Raw genomic sequence first — 22,823 nt, 5'->3', positions numbered from 1 at the left:
AATTTGTAATTTCAGAAAATCAGCATTTTATTTTTTTGGTTTTATACAATTTTTTTTATTAATTTTTTATTGAAGAATTGAATTAGATTTGAAATTTTAAATTATTTTTTGGGGGAAAATTCACGAAAATGTGAAAGATAGTCCTTTGGGCACTAATCTTAGGAGTAAGTACCCTAGGAAGGCCATGTATTCCTGAGCAAATACGATGCTGATCTCCAGTTAATGCATTTATAAAACCTATTACACTCTCGTCTCGTCTAAAATTGATGTAAACTATGCCCTAGTCCTAGTATTGATAGCCATCGGGTTGGTAGGGCCGTGCAAAGGGCGCGGGAGCGAACGGCACCGGTGGCGGACGCCAGTTGGTGGGCGGCGGTCTGGGCGGTGGTGCTGGCATACCGGGCGGCGCCCATGCATTCGCCTGCATCATACGCGGCGGTGGTGGTATACCCATTGCCGGGGGCAGTGGCGGCTGGCCACCGGACATGGGTGGAAGCGGAGGCGGCGGTATCGTGGCTGGGAACGGTGTGGGCTGTGGTACTGGCGGTGGCGGTGCAATCATGCTCATGTTGTTGTTGGAGACGGGGACCACGGGCGGTGGCGGTGCCATCATTGGTGGTGGCATTATCTGACCGGGCATCATCTGGCCAGGCATCATGCTCTGTACGGGTGCGTCGGCGAACAGCTGGTGGGGACGATCCGCGTGGGCCGATGGATTTTGGGCAGCCAGAAGACGTTCAGCCGCCGAGCCGTGGCGCTCGCCTTTGTGGTCCTTCTTGAAGGCATAGGAAACCGAGATGGGGCGATTGCAAAGGTACTGGCCGTTCATGGCGTCCATTGCCGCGTCACTGGCCTCGAAACTGGCAAAGTTAATGAAGGCGAAGCTCTTGGACTTGCCCGTCTCGGGGTCACGCATGATCTTCGGCGTCTGCAGGATGACACCGAAAGCTGAGAATGTATCGTAGAGCAGTTTTTCGTCCACTTCCACGTCAAGATTTCCTATGAAAATATTGGCGCCAACGTCGAGGTTCTTCTGGTGAGCCGATGCTTTGTTGACGCGTATAGGTTTGCCATATAGCTTTATCATGTTCATGATTTTGATGGCATAGTCGGCGTCCTCTTCGCTGAGGAACTCCACGAAACCATAGCCCTGGTGCATCTGGGTGACACGGTCCTTGGGCATGTGGACATTCACTGCAGAAGAAAATGTGCTAATGGTGAATTAAACTGCTAGGAGGATAACCTGCCGGACTTACCCACGGGACCTGCTTGGACGAAGAGCTCCCAGAGCAGCGTTTCCGAAACCTTGTCGTCCAAACCGCCGGCATAGATGGTGGCATCTTTGGAAGAATTGGAGAACTATTATCAAAACCTCAGAGAGATGAACCGAAAGAATCTCACCTTGGTTGCGTTCAGCAATTGGACCTGCCGCCATTTCAGTACTATTTAATATCAACTAAAACTTAATATTTCGGCTTTTTTGACAATCTTTCCATGCAAGCTAGAGGTGGCACACCGCTGACAGCTACAGACTCGATAGAAAACAGTGCTGTAAAGCGCTTAAACAGCCGATAGTATCGATAGTTAACAGCAGTTGACTCTGATGGCGGTTTCTGAAAAATAAGTCAGTCTGCTACGAAAAGTGCACTGAAAAGGTGCCCAGCTTTATAAAACGAATAAAATTAATTGAAAATAATAAATTAACTAAGAGCAAAAGGTTTTTTTTTAATTTTGTGTTATTCTGTTGCGGCTCTGTTAACCAGCTGGTGGGCAGATGCATTTATCGATCAATCGATAGACTGCACCGCCAAAGAACCCAACTCTAATTTTTATGTAATGTCACTTTGTTGTCGTTTGTTACAAGCAAGAAAAAATCGTGCTAGAAACCAAACCAAAGAACCGAGAACACACCAATTCGTGCGCTGTGATGTGATAGCCAATCGCCAGGAACCATGAACTGTCACCAGATACTAAGCGGCGCCTGCAATGCGGGCGACCGGTGCTTCGCCATTGGCTCCGTGGAAGGCATCCCATTTACAGTAAGCTCCAGGAAACAATCCGATCCCGTACCGATATGATGAGAATCATCAGGCTGCCGCAGATCATTTGTTTTACTTATTCGTTGCCACCTACTCTTCATTCCACCCATCGAATAGTTGCTGCCCCATTGCCCCGAAAACACGCCCGATTGCCTCCCAACTAGAAACAAAAACCCATCAAATCAGCCCGTTTCGGATACAATTCCAATTGGAATATATCGGATGGGGGGCATCCCAACCAGAACATGAGCACGTCTTAATGTTTTTATTTACATATTTGTGCAAGGTGCAATAGTGTGAGTGTGTGTGTGTATGACATACGTCTTTTTTTTTTTTTTTTGCCGCACTTGGTGGTCAATTAAATCAAATGCAAATGATGAGATAGAGAATTTTTTGTGTAAATTCGATAACAACAACAAACGTGACTGTTGTGTGCTGTGCTCCCTCCCCCCTAACATACCTCTTATAGATGTGTGTGTGTGAGTTTGTCAACTGTTGTATATATGTATGTGTTTGTGCGTAAATTGCTTGAATTTGAGGGCAACAAACATCAATAACTGGCTGAAATGTTATTTCACTTGCATTTACATACTTTTTTTGCCAGCAATTAATTACATTTTAAGGTCAAGAGCTGGCAGCAGTAAACAAGAGGGGTCCCCCTCTCTTGCTCTTGCTCTGGCTCTTCCTCTTGCTCTTGCTCATGTCATATACAAACGCACACACACATGCGTAGGCAGCTGTGTATGTGTTACCCTTCGATTGGTCAGGTGGCCTTTGATGCCCTAATTTTGCAGCTTGCAGGTACCCCCCCTCTCTCCCTCCTATTTTCGCCCTTCCACCCACTCACTTAACTTTCTTCCTTGACCCCCCCGCTCAGTCATCATCTCTCTCGCTTGCACTCATATATTTTTCCCATAAGGAGAGAACGTCACACGTCAATTGAAATTATAAACGGGCCATAAAAAAAAAGCGAAAAATGAAAAAAAAAAAAAAAAAAAAATAGATATTGAAATGGTCGTGAGCACGCATTTATAATGTGCTTTTCGTTCACGATCCGATTTCGATTTTAACTGGTATGTAAAAGTTGAGACGGGTCCGATCCCTCCCATTATTTAGACGCCACTGGGCACCTGCTTTATATTGTATATTTACGTTAGATGATGTTTACCCGAACACTAGACGTCCGAGGTCTGTTTCCCCCTTAAAAATACCCATCGAAAGCATAATTAACTGTGCACATTTCGCCATTCTAATGTGTACATTCTATTCTGTAATCAGGCACCCGTTCGTATTGCTCCCCAATGTTGACATTGCTCCTCCACCCACACAGCCAGACATCGTCTGGTTGGGGGGGGGGGGTATCGTTTGCCATCGTTGCACTTTATTATTATATTTCTAATTCAATACAGATATTCACAAATAAACACCATAGACCACAGAAACATTGGTGACTGGTGGCGCCATCTACTGGGAGGTAGTTAGCAAGAAAAAGGAGAATATTTTTTTTTTATTTTCCTTAGAAATAAGATAGTTTATGTAAATGGAGTAAGCTAAGTAAATTGTCAGAGTAAACCCCAGACATGCATCAAAACACAATTGTTTAAAAATAAACCCGTCACAGAAAAAGCAGTTATATTATAATATAAGGCCACCAAGGTGACTAATATTTATCGCAAAAAAAGCAAATACCCTAGAAATGCCCTAAAAAATGAGAGATTATATATGTTAATTTAAGAAGAGAAAATATTAAACCATATTTTTGAAAAGTTTAAAGCCTTCTCCTCATATAATAAGGCTATTAGAACCCAAATATTAGTCTTGTTAGATTTTAAAATAAATTATTATAAATATAGAACCCTTTCTCCAATTACTTTCTATAGGGTATTTTAAATATATAGGCTATTTTTTCACTCTTTCCACGATAATGAGCATATCAGCGACAGTTCAACAAATAAATCAAATACACTTTAGCTAACCAGGTAACCAAACATGATGTGGCAAGAGCCTTGTCCGGACTCCGGGCCTGATAAGCTTTTCCCCTGGACAGGCAACGGTATCGTTATCGATATACATATACTCCTCGTATACTTGAGACTGTACACACACCCATGTGCCGGAGAGATTAACTAAAAAAAAAATTAGAAAATGCGGGAGTACCCCTTACTTATCAGACCCTTGTGATTTTGTTTTTTTTTTCAAAACACTTTTAGGCCTACGCCGCCGGCTGCAATGTGGTCATCCTGGCAAGCACATTTGAACGCGTCCAGATCATTCCGGGCGCCAATCATGGATACGTGAAAATATCCGCCCTGGACTGCAGCACCGATACGGGCAAGATAGCGGCAGCCTACGAGAACAAGATATGCATTTTTGAGCCCACACCGGTGATCGAGTCCAGCAAGCACAATACCCATTTCCTTGACTACAGGTTTGGATACAATTGGGATGTTTATCTGAGAAACAAAATAACATTTTCTATCTTTGCACTAGATGGGTGCAAACTGGCTCTTTTACGAGCCATTCGAGCGTGGTGACCTTGTCCTGGAATCTGGAGGGCACACGCCTGCTGACCGGCGGCACCAACATCCAGCTCTGGAAGAGCAAATCGCCCACCCACCAGCCGGAGGAGGAGCACACGGGTGAGTCAGAATTGCGTCAGTTGTGTCTTGTATGATGCTGCCTCTGCCAACTATCGATTATGTTGATGATGTCTCTCTCTCTTGGTCAGGAATTCAATCCAATTAATTTAAATATTTATTGGTTGCTTCTTCTCTCGTGTCAGCTCAGCACTTTATGAGGAAATTCATGAAGAGTCTTCCAGTTTCATGGTTTCTGTTTGGGTTTCAGTTTTCATTTTTAAACAATTCGATGATTATTCGAATTACAATCGGAGAAGAGTACTTTCTTGGAAAGTAAGACGATGTAGGCTGAGTAATGGACTTGGAATTCTTTTCTAAATCTGGATTAGTCTTGGTTTCAAGCAATTCGATTTATTTCGATTTTAAAATCAAAAAATTTTCGATATATGGATTTTTAGTTAAAATAGTATAATCATGATACAATTATAAATTGAATAATAATATTAATAATAATATTATTAATTATATACAATTATATATACAATTATATAATTGTATCATGAGTATAATGAGCAATAAATCTATCGATATTTATCGATTTTTGTTTGAAATTTCTAGACCAAATATTTATTATTCATAGTTATCGATATTTATTAGAGAAGACATTAAATAACAAATATCCTTATCGGTATATCGATTTATATTTTAAAAACAATATCCTTTGATATATCGATATTTATTGGAGTTACGATTAGAGAAGACACTGAGTAACAAATATCCTTATCGGTATATCGATTTCTATTTTAAAAACAATATCCTTCGATATATCGATATTTATTTGAAATTGAAGGCGCGATAATTGCAGGACAAACTAGGATTTGCTTCCCAACAACTACTAACCATAATCCTCCCTCTTCCATGACTCCACAGGTGTCAAATTTGAAATCGGCGAAAGCAAGGAGCCAAACAAACCAAACAATGCCCAGGCCGAGGATGTATCCACATGGGAGAACATCTGGAGCTGCCAAACGGCCATACCCATTTACCACATGGCATTTAGTCCGGACGGCACGCTGTTCGCAACCTGCGGCCGCAACGATCGTCTCGTCAAGATCTGGTACGAGAACAAGCAGGTTCTCTTTCCAGCCAAGGGCACAGCGGGTGCGTCCGGATCATCCGGTGTCCGGCACGGTGGCGATGATCTAACCGGCTCCGGTTCGGTGTCCGGCGGGGAGCTGAACTTCACGTACGTGTACATCGCACATCCCCGGGCCGTGTCCAACATTGTGTGGCGCAAGACGAGCAAGTATATGCCCAAAGGATCGGTGGCCAATATGCTGGTCACCTCGTGTCTGGACAACATCTGTCGCATCTGGATCGAGACAGTGCTGCCGGACGACGGGCTGGTGAACATGACCCAGTTCGATCCGCTGGCCTCGCAGAATCCCAAGTTCCGGACACACCGCCACAAGCACCGATTCATGCAGCGGCTGAAGCACATGAAGACCTGCTTCCACATCCGTCGACACATGAAGGCGGGCGCCACAGCCGGCGGCGTGGCCAGCGGAGGAGTGGGCGGCGTGCCGGGAGCTGGCATTGGCGGCGTTGGAGCGACTGGTGGCGGCGGTGGAGGAATGAACAGCTCGCCGGCTAGTTATAGCAATTATCTGGGACCGATACCGTCACTACCTTCATCGTGCAGCGTCCACGACTTTCATTCGTACGGATTCCAGGGCTCGGGAGTCACGCCGGGCATGCACTTCCATCTGGCGGCGTCCATCAATGCGGAAACGGACATACCGCTGGTGCCGTCGATGCAGACCAGCGATCCGGCCTGCCAGAATGTCTTCATCCTGCACTGGCTGAACAACAAGGAGATGCACTTCACCCTGCAGGCGGAGGCCATACTCCAGGAGCTGACCAAGAAGGTGATCGACGAGGAGAACGGACACGATCTGCCGGACGATGCCCACGGATCGCACGGCTCCCATTCGCACTCGCAGACGCAGGCGCATCGCAAGTATCTGCGCTCCTCCAAGTCCGTATCGGTGGACGACAGCGGCGAGGAGTTCAGCCGCTATTCCCAGCACACGGCTGGCGGGGGCACAGGGACGGGAGTGGGAGCTGGCCTCCATCTGAACTCCATGTCCAATACCACGTCGCAGAACTCGCTTAACAACGAGCCGGCCCATCCGATTACCCAGCTGGTGGACTCGCTGGACAACAAGATCGAGTGCCTGCTCCGCGACTGGCACCAGAGTCCGGATCTGCTGTTCGCCATCCATCCGGTGGACGGCAGCTATCTGATCTGGGTGATCGAGTGGCTGGACGACTACTATCCGGGCTCGTTCCGGCAGGCGCAGGTCTCCTTCTCGACCAGGATCCCCTCGGCCTTCCCGTTGGGCGATGCCATGTCCATGTCCACCACGGTCAGCCTGTTCAACACCGGCACCCATCCGCTGGCGTTCCGCGACATCGCCAACAATGTGCGCAGCAAGGACGAGTTTCACAAGGGCCAGGCGGACGACTCCTCGCTGAAGAGTGACCAGCACTCGGGGCAGACGTTCGAGCGGCACGACGAGGAGCAGGAGGATGCCGAAGATGGGGACGGAGACGAGGACAGGGAGGGCGATGCCGATCAGGACGACGCGGGAGGCGGAGCCGGAGATCGTAGTGCCGCCGCCAGTGGAGCTGGAGCGGAGCACAGCAGCAGTTCGCAGGACTCGGCAGCCGGAGGAGCTAGCAACCTGCCGCTGAACGTCTCGCCGTCCGTGTCCATGGTGACGAAGCACTCCAACGGCACCCTCAATCTCTGGCAGCTGACGTTCGCCTTCAAGACGAAGTTCACCCAAGTATTAAGCATCGGCCATGTGAGCCGAGCCTCCGGCCATCGGTTCCGGGTCAACGACATCACCTGCCATCCGGTGCTGCCGCTCCTGGTGTCCACCTCGCATCACAATCTGCCCGATTCGGAGGCCAAGTCGCCCATGTCGCCCTTCGAACAGCCCCTCTCCTCGAACGGTGTGGGCGGCGGCATCGGTGGCGGGGGCTCCGTTGGCGGTGGAGGATCAGCAGCCGGAGGATCGACCGGCGACAAGGACGTCTTCACGCCCACGGGCTTCTGTTCGGAGCTGATATTGTGGCGCGTGGACTCCGTGGGACCGCTCTGTCATTCCGGAGGAGTCAGCGAGCTGGCGCGGATCAACTCGCCGGAGATCTCGGCGTTCAGCAACGTGGCCTGGATACCCACCCTCCTGCCCAGCACCACCCTGGGCAGCTACAGCAACTCACCGTCCGCCTGCTTCGTGGCCAGCGATGGCGAGAACCTGAGGGTCTACCAGGCGGTGATCGATGCCCGGACCCTGCTGGCGGAGATCTCCTGCTCGGAGAACCTGAACACGCTGCACAAGTCGCACTCCCTATCCTCGATGATCTCCAATGCCTCCTCGACGATGCGAGCCCAGCGTTCCGCTCTCCACGACAAGCTCAAGGTCGTCTCCCAGCAGTCGACGGCCCGTCCCGGCTGCATCCTCCAGCTGGACGCCATCTCGGACGCCAAGCACGACTGGCAGAACACCCAGTTCCTGCACGTGTTCCAGGCCCAGCTGATCACCGGTGGCCAGCGTACACCCATCACCGATCCCCACGACCTGGAGGAGCCGCGCCTCAACGCGCTCCTCGAAGCGGACATGGACGCCATCGTAGATCTGCAGAGGAACGCCGACTTCGAGGAGCCCTTCTACATCGTGAACATTGAGAAGACGCTGCGCGGCAGCACCATCCACATGTGGCGGATCGTGATCAGCTCCAAGCAGCAGAATTCCTTCCTCTCCGAAACGGCCATGTACGTCCCGGACAGTAACCTAACCCAGGAGCCGGACGAGGAGAACGGCGGCGGTGGAGGAGGAGGAGGAGCCGGCGGTGGCAATCCCAATCCGCGTAGAATGTCCCAGGGCGCCGAGACCCTGACGGGAGCTGAGCATTTCGGCGGCCATGTGGAGGCACCGCACATTTCCATCACCACCAAGAAGGTGTGCACCCAGGAGCTGCCCCTGCCCGAGGGCGTGGACGTGATCCATGCCTCTCCGGCGGCCGGACACCTGAGCAGCTCCAGCATCTATCCGGCCTGCTTCGCGCCGTACATCATAGTGACCGCGTGCTCGGATTCCATATCGCGTTTCTGGAAATGCGAACCGATACTGGAGTCGGACCTGGATGGGAACGAGGCCGACGAGGTGGATGCCTATCACTGGAGCGAGTGGAAGATGTTCAGTCGCATCCAGCAGTCGGCGATCGAGATACCCGGCCAGCCGCTGAACATCAGTGCCGCCTACTCCGGCCGGATCGCGTGCGCCTACAAGTACGGCAAGAGCTTCACGCGTCCCAACAAGGGCCCGGACCCGGACTCGCGGTACGTCAACCTCTGTGTGGCCATCTACGAGTGCGAGAGCTCCGGCGGCAGCGAGTGGGTCCTGGAGGACACCATCCACCTGAAGAACGTCCACTTGCCGCGCATCAACATCGGCCATGGCATCGATCTGAGCTACCTGCACGACAGCCGGCTCCTGGCCAAGAAGCATCGCCTCAACCAGGTGCTGCACAACTTCGCCCACGATCCGGAGAGCCGATCCCCGCGCAGCGGAGAGACCACCCCGGAGCTGGCCGTTAACCGTCAGCCCTCGGCCGCCTCCTCCGGCCTCCTGACCGTGCCCAGCTTCAGTACGCTGCAGTCCCTCCGGAAGAGCATAGCCGAGAACGGCAACACCTGCCCCCTGACCCAGAAGCATCTGGTGCAGCTGGACTGGGTGAGCAAGGAGGATGGCTCCCACATCCTCACAGTGGCGGTCGGCAGCAAGATCCTGCTCTACACTCCGGTCAGCTCGGACATCGCCCAGGCGAACATCAAGGCGATGAAGGAGTCGCGCTCGGTGAACCGGCCGATCCTGAGGAAGGCCAGCTCCCTGGCCCAGCCCAACTTTGTGGACGAGATCCGGTGGATGAAGCTGCGCCAGATCGATCTCCAGACCGCCGACGGTCTGCCTCCCCTGCCCATGCAGATATCGTGGGTGCGGGACGGCATCCTGGTGGTGGCCATGGACTCGGAGATGCACGTGTACTCGCAGTGGAAGCCGCACTACTCCTCGCACTTCGCTGCCGCCGCTGCGGCCGCTGCCGGGGAGGATGTGCCGGACACGAGGAATCTGCGGGACGAGGATCTGCGCTCCCTCGCCAACGAGTCCACCCAGCTGCGGCTGAAGAACGTCGCCTCCATGCCGCTGATCAGCAAGGTGAGCACCGCCAACCTCCAGCTGCTGTCCCACGACAAGAAGCGCCGCCTGGGCAACACCAGCATGGCCAACATGAACGGCGGCGGAGGTGCAGGGGGCGGTGGCGGCGCCGGTGGGCCCTACTATGTGGGCGCCGGCCAGGATGATGGCAACGATGACTACATGACGGACTTTGGCCTGTTCCAGGCCTCGCGCATCGCCTGTCCCGTCCTGCCCCAGTACCATCCCAAGCAGCTGATGGAGCTGCTCAACTGCGGCAAGATCCGTTGGGTGAAAGCCATCCTGGCGCATCTGGTGCGCTGCATGAGCGGCACCGGCTCCAGCACGGCCGGCCAAGACGATGACGGGTATGCCCGGCAGCGCAGCTGGTCCCGTTCCCGCACCCTCAGCATCAGCTATACGGCGGAGACGAACATCCAGGCGGAGCACCGCGGCAGCACCACCCAAATACCCGAGGAGCTGATGCTCGACTATGCGGAGATCAACTCCATACCGCCCCTGCCGTTGTGGGTGCTCCTCAACGCGGACCGGGAGACCCCGGGACAGGGCACGGCTGGCGCCGAGGGCGACAAGGACTACGACGAGCTCTTCGACATGCACAACTCCGAGGACAATCTCGACGAGCTGCTGAGCGACGGCGAGGAGAAGAAGCGCCAGGAGCGCCGGCTGTCCCTGCCGGAGAAGCAGTCCATCTCGCACTTCGGCCCGCGCCAGGGCCAGCTGCTCTCGCGGCTGCTGACCCACACCCACTTGCCGGGACTCTCGTCCCTGGACCAGATGCATCTGCTGGCCCTGGCCGATACGGTGGCCACCTGCAACACGGACTTCTCCGACAAGTTTGCCGTGGATCAGGGCAAGTCGACGGGCGGAGCGGGCGCAGGAGCCGGCGGTGCAGGCTCTGGTGGCGGCAAGGACGGCAGCACCAGCACCGATTCTCTGGACGATTGCGGACTTCGGTTCCTGCTGGCCATGAAGCACTTCACCTATCTGCTGCGCTGCCTGCCGCTCCAGCAGCGGGCGCAGTTCCAGCGCCAGGGCGTCGGCACCTCCAACATCGTCTGGGCGTATCACTCGGAGAGCGAGGAGGAGCTGCTGAACCTGATACCCAGCTACACCAAGGGCGATCTGCGCTGGGCCACGCTGAGGGACCTGGGCATGGGCTACTGGCTAAAGAACATCAACACGCTGCGTCGGTGCGTGGAGAAGCTGGCCAAGTGCGCCTACCAGCTGAAGCAGGATCCGCTGGACGCGGCCATCTACTACCTGGCCATGAAGAAGAAGTCGCTGGTGTGGGGCCTGTTCCGGTCCAGGCGGGACGAGAAGATGACCGCCTTCTTTGGCAACAACTTTGCGGAGGATCGCTGGCGAAAGGCGGCGCTGAAGAACGCCTTCGTCCTGCTCGGCAAGCAGAGATTCGAGCACGCGGTGGCCTTCTTCCTGCTGGCCAACAGCCTCAACGACGCCATCGAGGTGTGCATGAACAAGCTGGAGGACTTCCAGCTGGCCCTGATCATCGCCAGGCTGTACGAGGGCGATGCCGAGGGCTGTTACTACCACAAGCTGCTGCACGAGCACATCCTCGGCACGGAGGCGGAGACGGGTCGCTGCGACCTGACCCGCGCCCATCCCGATCCCTTCCTGCGCTCGATGACCTACTGGACGATCAAGAAGCACCAGGAGAGCCTGAACACGCTCCTCCTCAACGGCGTTGGCAGCCTGCACAGCAGCTACCGGGAGGAGGATCTGCTTCGTCCCGAGCCCCAGGCCACCAATCCCAACGTCTTCAACTTTTACATCTACCTGCGCACCCATCCGCTCCTGATCCGCCAGAACATTGCGCTGTCCGCGCAGGAGAAGCGCATCGCCCATGTCGTCCTCTCGGGCTTCAACTACGCCGGCGATGTGGCCGGACCCACGGCCTGCGACAAGCAGCTCCAGCTGGAGGACACCATTACGCCCATCGAGCGGCAGTTGTACTTCACCACCGCCCACGGGCACTTCAAGAGCGGATGCCCCGCCCTGGCCCTGGAGGTGCTCAACAAGCTGCCGATGAAGATCAGCGACGACTCCGGCGGCAGTGTGGCCGGCAGCCAGGCCCCCGAACAGGGCCAGCAGAACAAGGAGGATCTGATCAATACCGGGATTATGGACCAGTGGGGCAGCTCTGCGGGAGCCAGTGCCGCCGCCACCGCCGACGCCTTCGACTGGGGAGCTCCGGTGTCGAGCGGCGAGACGGAGGCCAAGTTTGAGATCAAATGGGACGACGACGACGAGGATGAGGCCGAGGAGGGAGACGATGCCGATCTGGATGATCCGGAGGTGGCGACACCGCAGCCCCAGGCCGCGGTCTTGGGCCGCCAGAAGTCCTCGGGCGGCGGCAACGACACCAAAATGGACATCATGGCCCAGCAGCTGAAGTTCGTGGCCTGCCTGAAGATCCTCATGGAGGAGCTGTCGACCCTGGCCACCGGCTTCGAGGTGGATGGCGGCCAGCTGCGCTACCAGCTGTACATGTGGCTGGAGCGGGAGGTGGAGGCGCTGAAGCAGCTCTGCAACTACTGCAGCCAGGCGGAGCAGTCGGGCAACGAGTCCGGCGATCCGGATGCCGACAATCGGGACAAGGAGATGAACGCCAGCATATGTCCCAGCACCGAGCGGCCGACGCTGCACGAGATCCTCATGCAGGACAAGCAGGACTTTGAGGCCAAGGTGATGCGGGCGGCCAAGCGCAAGCGCTGGCTAAAGGGTGAGTGTGTTCGCGCCCCCAATCCCCTCAAGAAACTGACCTAATCCTTTGTATTCTATTTTCCAGCCAACGAAACCCTTTTGCGAACTCTGCTGAGCTATTGCTCGCTTCATGGCGCCAGTGGCGGTGGACTGGCCTCGGTGCGAATGGAGCTGGTGCTGCTGCTCCAGGAACTGCAGCAAGAGAAGACCCAACAGCAGCTGCTCAGCCCGCTGCCCTTCCCCACCACCTTGCCGCTGCTGAGCGCCTGTGTGGCCGGCAACAAGACCGTCATCGCGGATCCCATCAAGTACCTACAGTCCCAGACCGTGGACATGCTGCAGAGCATCATCAAGGTGCTGCCGTTCCCGGGCATCGAACCGAGTGCCCTCAGCGAGATCTTTGTGCTCCGGGATCTGGCGGTGGCCCTGTCCTCCTGCATCTACCAGTCGCTCTGCGACTCCGAGAGCTTTGTCGTCAATAATTCGGCCTTCAACGGCTATCCCAGTCCCGGGATCGAGAACATAGCCAAGATCAACTCGTCGTTCGAGTGCAGCTACTTGGTGGGCAGCCGGAATGCCTATGGACGTAGACGCAAGTATTCCACGGATGAGCCGGCCGGCGTATGCACCACACCCTCCAAGTGGCCGGGTGTCACCAATCTGCGCGCCCTGCTGGCCCGCGAAAAGGACGAGGATGTGCCCAAACTGAATGTCCTGCTGCTGGAGTCGTTCGTCTCCACGTACATGGCGTTGTTCATCTACTCCCTGTCCACCTGCGACAGCCGGCTGTTGTACCGCCTCAGCGGCCAGAGCTTCACCAACGAGACCTGGTCCACCCTCTTCGGCGGCGGCATGAAGAAGCTGCTGATCAAGCCGGCTGCCGCCCAGCCGTCCTCCAACCAAATGTCCGGTGCCGGAGCACCAGGCACTGGCACCGTGGTTGCCGGTCACGGAAATACTGGCTCCACGTCCGAGGAGCCCGCCGACGAGAATAGCGTCTGGAACACCATCACGAAACAGCGCAGGAAGCTCAACATGAAGATCCTGGGCAGCTTCAGCCAGAACAGCACTTCCAGCAACATGAAGGAGGACAAGCCCACGTACCGGGAGCAGTTTATGCCGCCGGAGACGTCCATGTTGTCCTACTTCCTCAGCAAGCCGCCAGCATCAGGTGAGGGGCTACTACGGATGTATCCTAATCCTGATATCCTAATCCCGTAACCCTCTTCCTTTCAGAATGCGACGACTACGATACCGACGACTCGCACGAGTCCGAAAACGAGGAGGAGGAGGAAGACGACGACGATGTGAACGTCAGCCGATCGCAATTGAAGTCCAAGGACAATACGGAGCACACGAATCCCACATCCTATTCGTGGAGCATTCTGCGCCTGGCCTTGATCAAGATCAGCACGCACAAGATCCAGGAACTGGTCAAGGTGGCCGGCATCGAACTGCAGGGTAGTTGTAGCATCCCATCCATCGATCATCTCATCCCAACACTAAGCAACGCCTCTATATTGTCTCCCCAATCCCGTATAGATTTGCCGGTGATCAGTCCACTGTCGCACGAAGTGCTGAGGACCCTCAACCGCTGGCAGGACTTTGCCCTGAGCGACTTGATTGGACGTGGTCCGCCGTCGCGCAGCTACATCCCCGGCTGCTATGCGGAGAGTGGCATCAATGGCCTGGGCATCCACAAGTACCGATCGCTGTTGAACAAGGATAACACGCCGTTTGTCTCTGGATCGGCGGCGGGTCCTATTCGACGATTGTGGAACTATCTGGTGCGCCAGGAGCCCGCCCAGGAGGTGTTCATCAAGAGCATCTTTGGCAAGAATATGGAGCCGAGCACCCGCAGCTCCCATCACACCCAGCACGACAACGAGACGGATGAAGGTAAAGAGTCACCCAATGGAAAGTTGAATCATTTTCGGTAATCCTTTCAATCCCCTCCAGGACAATCGCATTCAACCAATGAGAACACCGATCAAATCCGAATCATCCACAAGGATCACGAGTCGATTCTGTCCTTCTGCCTGAAGAACAACACCTCCTCCATGATTGCCTTCGCCAATCCGCGCGAGATTCAGGAGTTTGATATATCGCTGCTGCTGGAGTCGCCCAACTGGTACGAGGATGAATGCGACTACGATATGATGAACCTGTCCAAGGACGCGGACACCAACAGCTCCTCATTCCTCATCATCCAGAAGGAAGATCAGTGAGTTCTTCCAGACTTGTTTTGGGACTTCATTCTATAGCTTTTGTTTGACCTTCTAGGAACCAATTTGGAGGTGGTAGCAATGCCTATACCGAGTCCAGTGCCAGCACCCAGAGTGCGTCGCAATCGGGTCGCGGAACATCCATGGTAAGTGGATGCATCTCTGCCTTATACCATGATCTTCATTTGAAAATCTTTCTCAGGTTCAGCGCCACAAGGTGGATAATGTGAAGCGCATGAGCGCCCATCCCCTGATGCCGCTCTACCTAACTGGCGGCCAGGATGGCTCCGTGCAGATCTGGGAGTGGGGCCACCAGCAGCCAGTCTGCTCGCCCCGCACCTCCGGCACCTATGCCAAGGTGACGCGCTGTCGATTCTCGGAGCAGGGCAACAAGTTCGGAATCGGTGATGGCGACGGCAAGCTCAGTCTCTGGCAGGCGGGGATCGCTTCGCAGAACAATCGTTCCTTCATTGTGAGTTGTAGTGTCCTTGGATCTGCAAGGCATCTGCCTAACATGTTTCATCTTTTGTGTCCTTTAGAGTTACCAGTGCCACAACAAGTCCTTGTCGGACTTTGTATTCCTCGGCTCCTGCAGTCTCCTGGCTAGTGGTAAGTCTTTCTAAGATTATTGTGGGTATATTCCACGAGCTTCTAACCTGTAATCCTTCCACCATAGCTGGGCAAAGTTCCGAGAACAAGAACATCAATATCTGGGACACCCTGCTGCCCAATAAAAAGTCCTGCGTGTCAGGTAAGTGACTTGGATTGTTGTCTATGAAGCTTGTAACGATTTCCAATCCTTTGTAGCTTTCACCTGCCACGATCAGGGCTCATCCTGTTTGGTATTTGCTCCCCAGCATCAGGTCCTCATCTCCTGCGGCAAACGCGGCGATATATGTGTCTTTGATGTGAGGCAGCGCACGCTCCGTCATCGCTATCAGGTTGGTTCTCGGCCAGAATGTGGTCTCCGTCCCAAAGTCAAGGATTAAACAAATGTCTCTATATTTTTCAGGCCCATGATAGCACAATTAAATGCATAGCTTTGGATCCGCACGAGGAGTTCTTTGTCACTGGCTCCATTGAGGGTGACATCAAGGTATGTTCTCCATAATGACCCCAATCCTTCAAAGCTATAATATCGGATTCATTACAGATCTGGGATATGAACCAGTTCGTGCTGATCAACACGTTCCCGCACGAGCATGCCAAGAACGGTTTCTTTAAGCACACCGGCCAGGGCGTTAGCCAGGTGTATGTGGATCCGTTCGGACGGCTCTTCTCCTGCGGCTCCGATGGCTGTATGAAGGTTCGCCTGCTGGTCGAGAAGGACAACATTGTCCATTCGGTGTATTGAAGTGCTCCTGCTTCCTGCTTCGATCAGTGTTCCGGGTCAGTGTCTGTTTAACCGTAGCGGTAGCCATAAACCGTAATCCTGTAAAACCTGTAACCATGTTACCATGTTACCATGTCCATGTTGCTCCTTGTCTGTCCCATGTCTGTGTATGTATGTGCGTGTATGTGTATGTTGGCTCGGTGGGGCGCCGGGACCCGGAGGAGTGTCCTAAAAAACGCGAAAAATAATCCGTGTATTCTTTGTTAATCGTTGAATTATTGTAACATTATAATTGTATTTGAACTACTTTTCCCCACCCCCTTGTGCATATATATATTATATATATATATATATATATTATATATTATGTTATTATTTTTATTTGCATATATATATATATATATATCCCTCCCTACCCCTGCCTCCCGTTTCTGTGAATTTTTTTTTATAATAATTATTATTCAATGCTATTTAATGTTTTTTTCCAAGTTGAAACGTTGAAACCTTTTTGGAAGAGACTTCGTTTCACGTTCTATGAGTATTTCCTAAACAGACTATATATATATATATATTATACAGATACAAGATACAAGATATATTATATGCTTTAAATCAATTATTAATTATTATATATATTATATACGATATACAAGACATTCGACAGTATGGTAAACAAAACAAAAAAAAAAAAAACTAAAATGATATGCTTACGAATATATATATTACGATCTATGTATGTCTTTGTGTTGAGCTTTGTGCAAAAAAAACTTAAAAAAATGAAAACTTTGTCTGTTGTTGAATCAATCAAGATATATATGTATACCTAAATAAAGAATGAACCTAAATCAATTAACTAAAATTGAATAAAAAAAAGAAATAAAAACAAATATAAACACTTAAATAAATTCAATGTCCACAAAAGAAAAAGACTATCTTTCGGGGGGTGATCTGCTTCGAGGTTTTTTGATGGAGAATGATGGAGAATCGAAATACAAATCATTTAAGCCATTCCGGCCAAGAATCGGATGAGAATTGGCCAAGATATGGGTATAGCTTGGAGTCAAATGTGAAAATCGTACTTTTCCCAGGGGTCTCCCCACAAAAATGGATAAAAATTTCAAAAAATATTTCGATCTCATATTTTGATGCAGAATGATGGAGAATCGAAATACAAATCATTAAAGCCATTCCGGCCAAGAATCGGATGAGAATTGGCCAAGATATGGGTATAGCTTGGAGTCAAATGTGAAAATCGTACTTTTCCCAGGGGTCTCCCCACAAAAATGGATAAAAATTTCAAAAAATATTTCGATGTCATATTTTGATGCAGAATGATGGAGAATCGAAATACAAATCATTTAAGCCATTCCGGCCAAGAATCGGATGAGAATTGGCCAAGATATGGGTATAGCTTGGGGTCAAATGTGAAAATCGTACTTTTCCTAGGGGTCTCCCCACAAAAATGGGAAAAAATTTCAAAAAATATTTCGATCTCATATTTTAATGCAAAATGATGGAGAATCGAAATACAAATCATTTAAGCCATTCCGGTCAAGAATCGGATGAGAATTGGCCAAGATATGGGTATAGCTTGGAGTCAAATGTGAAAATCGTACTTTTCCCAGGGGTCTCCCCACAAAAATGAAGAAAAATTTCAAAAAATATTTCGATCTCATATTTTGATGCAGAATGATGGAGAATCGAAATACAAATCATTTAAGCCATTCCGGCCAAGAATCGGGTGAGAATTGGCCAAGATATGGGTATAGTTTGGGGCCACTTGTGAAAATCGTACTTTTCCTAGGGGTCTCCCCACAAAAATGGATAAAAATTTCAAAAAATATTTCGATCTTAGTTTTTGATGCAGAATGATGGAGAATCGAAATACAAATCATTTAAGCCATTCCGGCCAAGAATCGGGTGAGAATTGGCCAAGATATGGGTATAGTTTGGGGCCACTTGTGAAAATCGTACTTTTCCTAGGGGTCTCCCCACAAAAATGGATAAAAATTTCAAAAAATATTTCGATCTTAGTTTTTGATGCAGAATGATGGAGAATCGAAATACAAATCATTTAAGCCATTCCGGCCAAGAATCGGATGAGAATTGGCCAAGATATGGGTATAGCTTGGAGTCAAATGTGAAAATCGTACTTTTCCTAGGGGTCTCCCCACAAAAATGGATAAAAATTTCAAAAAATATTTCGATGTTAGTTTTTGATGCAGAATGATGGAGAATCAAAATACAAATCATTTAAGCCATTCCGGCCAAGAATCGGATGAGAATTGGCCAAGATATGGGTATAGCTTGGAGTTAAATGTGAAAATCGTACTTTTCCTAGGGGTCTCCCCACAAAAATGGATAAAAATTTCAAAAAATATTTCGATCTCATATTTTGATGCAGAATGATGGAGAATCGAAATACAAAGCATTTAAGCCATTCCGGCCAAGAATCGGGTGAGAATTGGCCAAGATATGGGTATAGTTTGGGGCCACTTGTGAAAATCGTACTTTTCCTAGGGGTCTCCCCACAAAAATGGATAAAAATTTCAAAAAATATTTCGATCTTAGTTTTTGATGCAGAATGATGGAGAATCGAAATACAAATCATTTAAGCCATTCCGGCCAAGAATCGGGTGAGAATTGGCCAAGATATGGGTATAGTTTGGGGCCACTTGTGAAAATCGTACTTTTCCTAGGGGTCTCCCCACAAAAATGGATAAAAATTTCAAAAAATATTTCGGTCTCATATTTTGATGCAGAATGATGGAGAATCGAAATACAAATCATTTAAGCCATTCCGGCCAAGAATCGGATGAGAATTGGCCAAGATATGGGTATAGCTTGGAGTCAAATGTGAAAATCGTACTTTTCCTAGGGGTCTCCCCACAAAAATGGATAAAAATTTCAAAAAATATTTCGATGTTAGTTTTTGATGCAGAATGATGGAGAATCAAAATACAAATCATTTAAGCCATTCCGGCCAAGAATCGGATGAGAATTGGCCAAGATATGGGTATAGCTTGGAGTTAAATGTGAAAATCGTACTTTTCCTAGGGGTCTCCCCACAAAAATGGATAAAAATTTCAAAAAATATTTCGATCTCATATTTTGATGCAGAATGATGGAGAATCGAAATACAAAGCATTTAAGCCATTCCGGCCAAGAATCGGATGAGAATTGGCCAAGATATGGGTATAGCTTGGGGCCACATGTGAAAATCGTACTTTTCCTAGGGGTCTCCCCACAAAAATGGATAAAAATTTCAAAAAATATTTCGATCTAATTTTTTTCATGATCTTTCCATTAATAAAAAATATTTTAAATATTTTCTTTTGTTTATCACTTGAATATATATATATATTAAATAGTTTCATTTCCGTTTGCCATTGAAAAGTGTTTTTCTCATTTCGTTTTTATTATTTCTTTGTTAGACAGACAATCGAACAAATTAGATGCTATTGCCTTATAAGGGCCTTTAATAATAAAACTAGCGCAAAAAAAAAAAATAGTTGGTATATATATTTATAAATTAAACAGTTCACAGAGGCAAAAATAAATGATAAATAATAAAAAAAAACCAAAAGAGGAATTATATTTTATGGATCGGATCGGCGAACGGAAATGTTGGCATCCGTTTGGAGATAATTATCCAAAATCGGGTTATAGAAACTGGCTGGCTGAAGAGTGGAAGAGTAGGAGGGAGGGTCTATATAGGTGGGGTATGGGGTATATGGGTATGAGGGGTATGAGGGGAGTAGGGGCCCCGGATATCACATCTGACATCTGTGTATTTGGCCGGAACGCGTTTCTTTCTTGGTTGTCATCGTCGTCATCGTCGTCGTAATCGATTTTTTCGTATCTGGATCGTCGTGTGGATCGTCTTGTGGGGAGTCGGTTGGCTGGATTGGCTGATGGATCTATGACCTCGGTGGCTTAATTAGCTTGCTGGTGGGCGGTGGCAGCTTGCAGAAGCCAGCCGCATCGAAAACGGGCAGCAGTTCCCTCACCCGTCCGGGAATCGATCCATCAAGCATTCTATAAGAGATGGTTGGGGGTTTAAAGATTTAAAAAAAATTGAAAAATATATATACCGGCGCTTGTAATCAATCTTGGCGCCCTTCAGCGAGATATTGGCCTCAGTGGGAAAGAAGGTGGCATCATAGAAGTTGAGTCCATTCTGCAACAAGATGTTGTACTCATCCATGGAGGCCAGAGTGATCCGGATGACGGCTGGGGGCAGTTCCCGGCGTTCCGGACGCTCCGCCTTCTCGATGGCATCTCCAACCACAGAGCCCACGCTCTTCGAGGTGCCTAGGGACATACAAATTAATTAATTAATTAATTAATTAAGATATAAAAACTAAAGACAAAAGAGTGCAAAAGACCATAAAATTTTGTAAAAAAATTTTGTAAAAGTGGGATCGGGATTTAATGGATTTTGATAGAATGTTACCAATTGGAGGGTACTTTACTTCGGAGGGCAGCTCTGCGCAGGGTCTGGGTCGGTGTCTGCAGCAGCTGCAACTGCTCACCTTCGACGCCCTTGTCGACGCCGGCGGAGGAGCTGGTGGCCACCGTGGCACTGGAGCCGCCGGTGCCCAAACTCGAATAGATATGCAGCCTGACCACCTCCACCACCGAGTCGAACTTGTACATGGCATGTCGGATATCCTCGACGGGCAGATCCTCGGGCACGTCCAGCACATACAGGGTGAACGTTTTCCGGGGCCGGCACGGAATGGCAATCTACGGGCAAAATAGAAATAAAAAAAACCGGATCGAAAGAGAACGGAACGGAACAGATCATATGGATCATATTTTTTTAAAGACAATAATGGTTTTGTGAAAACTGTTAATCTATCTAGGATGTAGGTATTTAATCCCGATCTCAGGACGTGGATGTATTATACTCACACTGCGCGAAAATGTTTGCTGCAAAATGGGGGGAAATAAAATTTGCATTTTTCACTTGTTTTTTGGGGTTAGACAACAAAAATGGACAAAATTATGTTCAAAAAAATGAGGGTTTTAGAAAAATAATTAAATGGCTATATAGATGGGTGATGGGGGATTATGGATAAAGATGGATATAGACAGTGATGGGGGGAGTTTTAAAATAAAATTTAAAAAAGCTTAAAAATTTTTAAAGAATATTTTCAAATCTTTACAATATTATCATTCAAAAGTTCTTTAAAATCTTTGAAGACTTTTAGATTATATATAGGTATTTTCATTGTTTTTTAAATATCTTGTAATATCTTCTTGATATATTTTTACTTTTATTAGAATTCCTCTTTAAAATATAGAACCTAGACCTTATAACCCTTCCCATCACTGAATACTTAATATTTTAATTTCAAAAAGAAAAACTCACCTTGCGATAGAACCGCGCTCCGGTGACCTTGTGGAAGCCCTTCTTGAACACCGCCTGATAGTCATCTGGATGTGAGAATTTAAAGAGAATTCCTGTAGCGGTTTTGGTCAAACTGAAGCATCCCTTGAAGCTCATCTTCTCGCAGATGAGGGCCGCCCTTTCCATGGACAGTTCATAGGAGGGTGTCAGTAGGAAGGCGCCTGTAAGTAATGATGTTACCCGGTTAGTCTACTAGTTTAGTTTCTCAACAAAATGAAATGAAAGCATGCACCAAGATAATAGATAGAGAAACTAAAATAATATAGAACCTTTGGTTAAAAAGTTATCCGGCGATGAAACCTCCGAATCCGAGTCCTCCTCCCGCTTGTCAACCCATTTCGGTTCCGCGGACAGCTTGTGGGCCGCCACTTTGGTGACAATGCCCGTGGAGCGCGGCCTCGGGAACTCATTCTTTTCGCACTCCAGATCCGATGTGTTGCCAATGAACGACATTTTACGATTCCAAAAATTTGCCCAAAAAATTGTTCACAAAAAAAAAAAAATAAATGGTATTCTAGTAAGTTGGTGAAAAGAGTTGGAAAACAATGACGCGGGCAGCGGTTTGGGGCGATAATTTTGAAGCAACTGAAATGTTGGAGCGTTTTGGAAGCGCTTTTATATGCCTCGGTGGGTCCGCTTCGCAGCGCATCTTTGGCTTCTAGGTTTGGGCAGCCGATCAGCGGAATGAAAGTCCCACACATCTGCACAATAGAGTCACAAATTATAGAGCTACCAGTATCTAACAAAATTAAATATACTGAATAAGAGGCACTGGAGAGTCTTTATTGTCTTAATCTGAATCTTAAACCCCTTTAATGTTTTCTACAAAAAAAATGTAAAAAATTAAAATTATTTTTAGTTATATTTTTGATTGTAAAACTTTAATAAAATTCGTTTTCCTCTAAATATTTCTTAGACTTAGTAAAAAATGTTCAACTAGGCGTATGCGTGATTTTTGAAAGGAATATAACGTATACGCCCTGTGGCTTCAAAAAGAAAACTAATAACATAAAAAATATTGCTATAAAAATATACAATAATTATAAAAAAAATATAATAATAATCTAAAAATCAAGAAACAAAAATTCAACAGGTCGTATACGCAATATTATAAAGATTATATCAAGTATACGCCTAGTAGGACCAAAGTAAAGGTTTTAAAAACATGCCTTGACTTTTTAAATTCTTAACTATAAAACCTTAAGATATTTTTCTA

The 22,823-nt window shown here is 49.0% G+C and overlaps 3 protein-coding genes across 6 annotated transcripts; 1 reads left to right on the top strand and 2 right to left on the bottom strand.

The window, feature by feature from the left end:
* Positions 1-2: 2 nt before the first annotated feature.
* Spx (Spliceosomal protein on the X) lies at positions 3-1,553 on the bottom strand. The gene is made up of 3 exons (XM_017234182.3): positions 1,402-1,553; positions 1,257-1,340; positions 3-1,194 (listed from the first exon to the last, which is right to left on the bottom strand). Exons 1-3 carry the CDS (start codon positions 1,433-1,435, stop codon positions 287-289), a joined length of 1,026 nt encoding a protein of 341 aa, XP_017089671.1. The 5' UTR covers positions 1,436-1,553; the 3' UTR covers positions 3-286.
* Positions 1,554-1,811: 258 nt separating this feature from the next.
* Positions 1,812-17,096, top strand: Rbcn-3A (rabconnectin-3 alpha). The gene is made up of 15 exons (XM_017234204.3): positions 1,812-2,039; positions 4,250-4,467; positions 4,530-4,678; positions 5,549-12,652; positions 12,719-13,804; positions 13,870-14,094; positions 14,176-14,532; positions 14,593-14,857; positions 14,917-15,004; positions 15,061-15,330; positions 15,398-15,467; positions 15,535-15,609; positions 15,666-15,799; positions 15,871-15,954; positions 16,012-17,096. The coding sequence occupies exons 1-15, from the start codon at positions 1,953-1,955 to the stop codon at positions 16,210-16,212; spliced, it is 10,413 nt and encodes a 3,470-aa protein (XP_017089693.2). The 5' UTR covers positions 1,812-1,952; the 3' UTR covers positions 16,213-17,096.
* A 2,484-nt stretch (positions 17,097-19,580) lies between these two features.
* Positions 19,581-22,180, bottom strand: LOC108120480 (uncharacterized). 4 transcript variants are annotated; one of them, XM_017234177.3, is made up of 6 exons: positions 21,877-22,180; positions 21,569-21,768; positions 21,109-21,126; positions 20,667-20,940; positions 20,286-20,505; positions 19,581-20,229 (listed from the first exon to the last, which is right to left on the bottom strand). In XM_017234177.3, exons 1-6 carry the CDS (start codon positions 22,058-22,060, stop codon positions 20,112-20,114), a joined length of 1,014 nt encoding a protein of 337 aa, XP_017089666.1. In that variant the 5' UTR covers positions 22,061-22,180; the 3' UTR covers positions 19,581-20,111. The 4 variants fall into 4 exon arrangements, with proteins under 4 accessions (XP_017089666.1, XP_017089668.1, XP_017089667.1 ...); XM_017234179.3 differs by having other exon boundaries at positions 20,727-20,940; XM_017234178.3 differs by lacking the exon at positions 21,109-21,126.
* Positions 22,181-22,823: the final 643 nt, after the last annotated feature.

This window comes from Drosophila bipectinata, chromosome XL (genome assembly GCF_030179905.1).
Source record: "Drosophila bipectinata strain 14024-0381.07 chromosome XL, DbipHiC1v2, whole genome shotgun sequence".
NCBI lineage: Eukaryota > Metazoa > Arthropoda > Insecta > Diptera > Drosophilidae > Drosophila > Drosophila bipectinata.
Note: the sequence above shows the minus strand (reverse complement) of the source record. Positions and strands in the feature narration are given on the sequence as shown.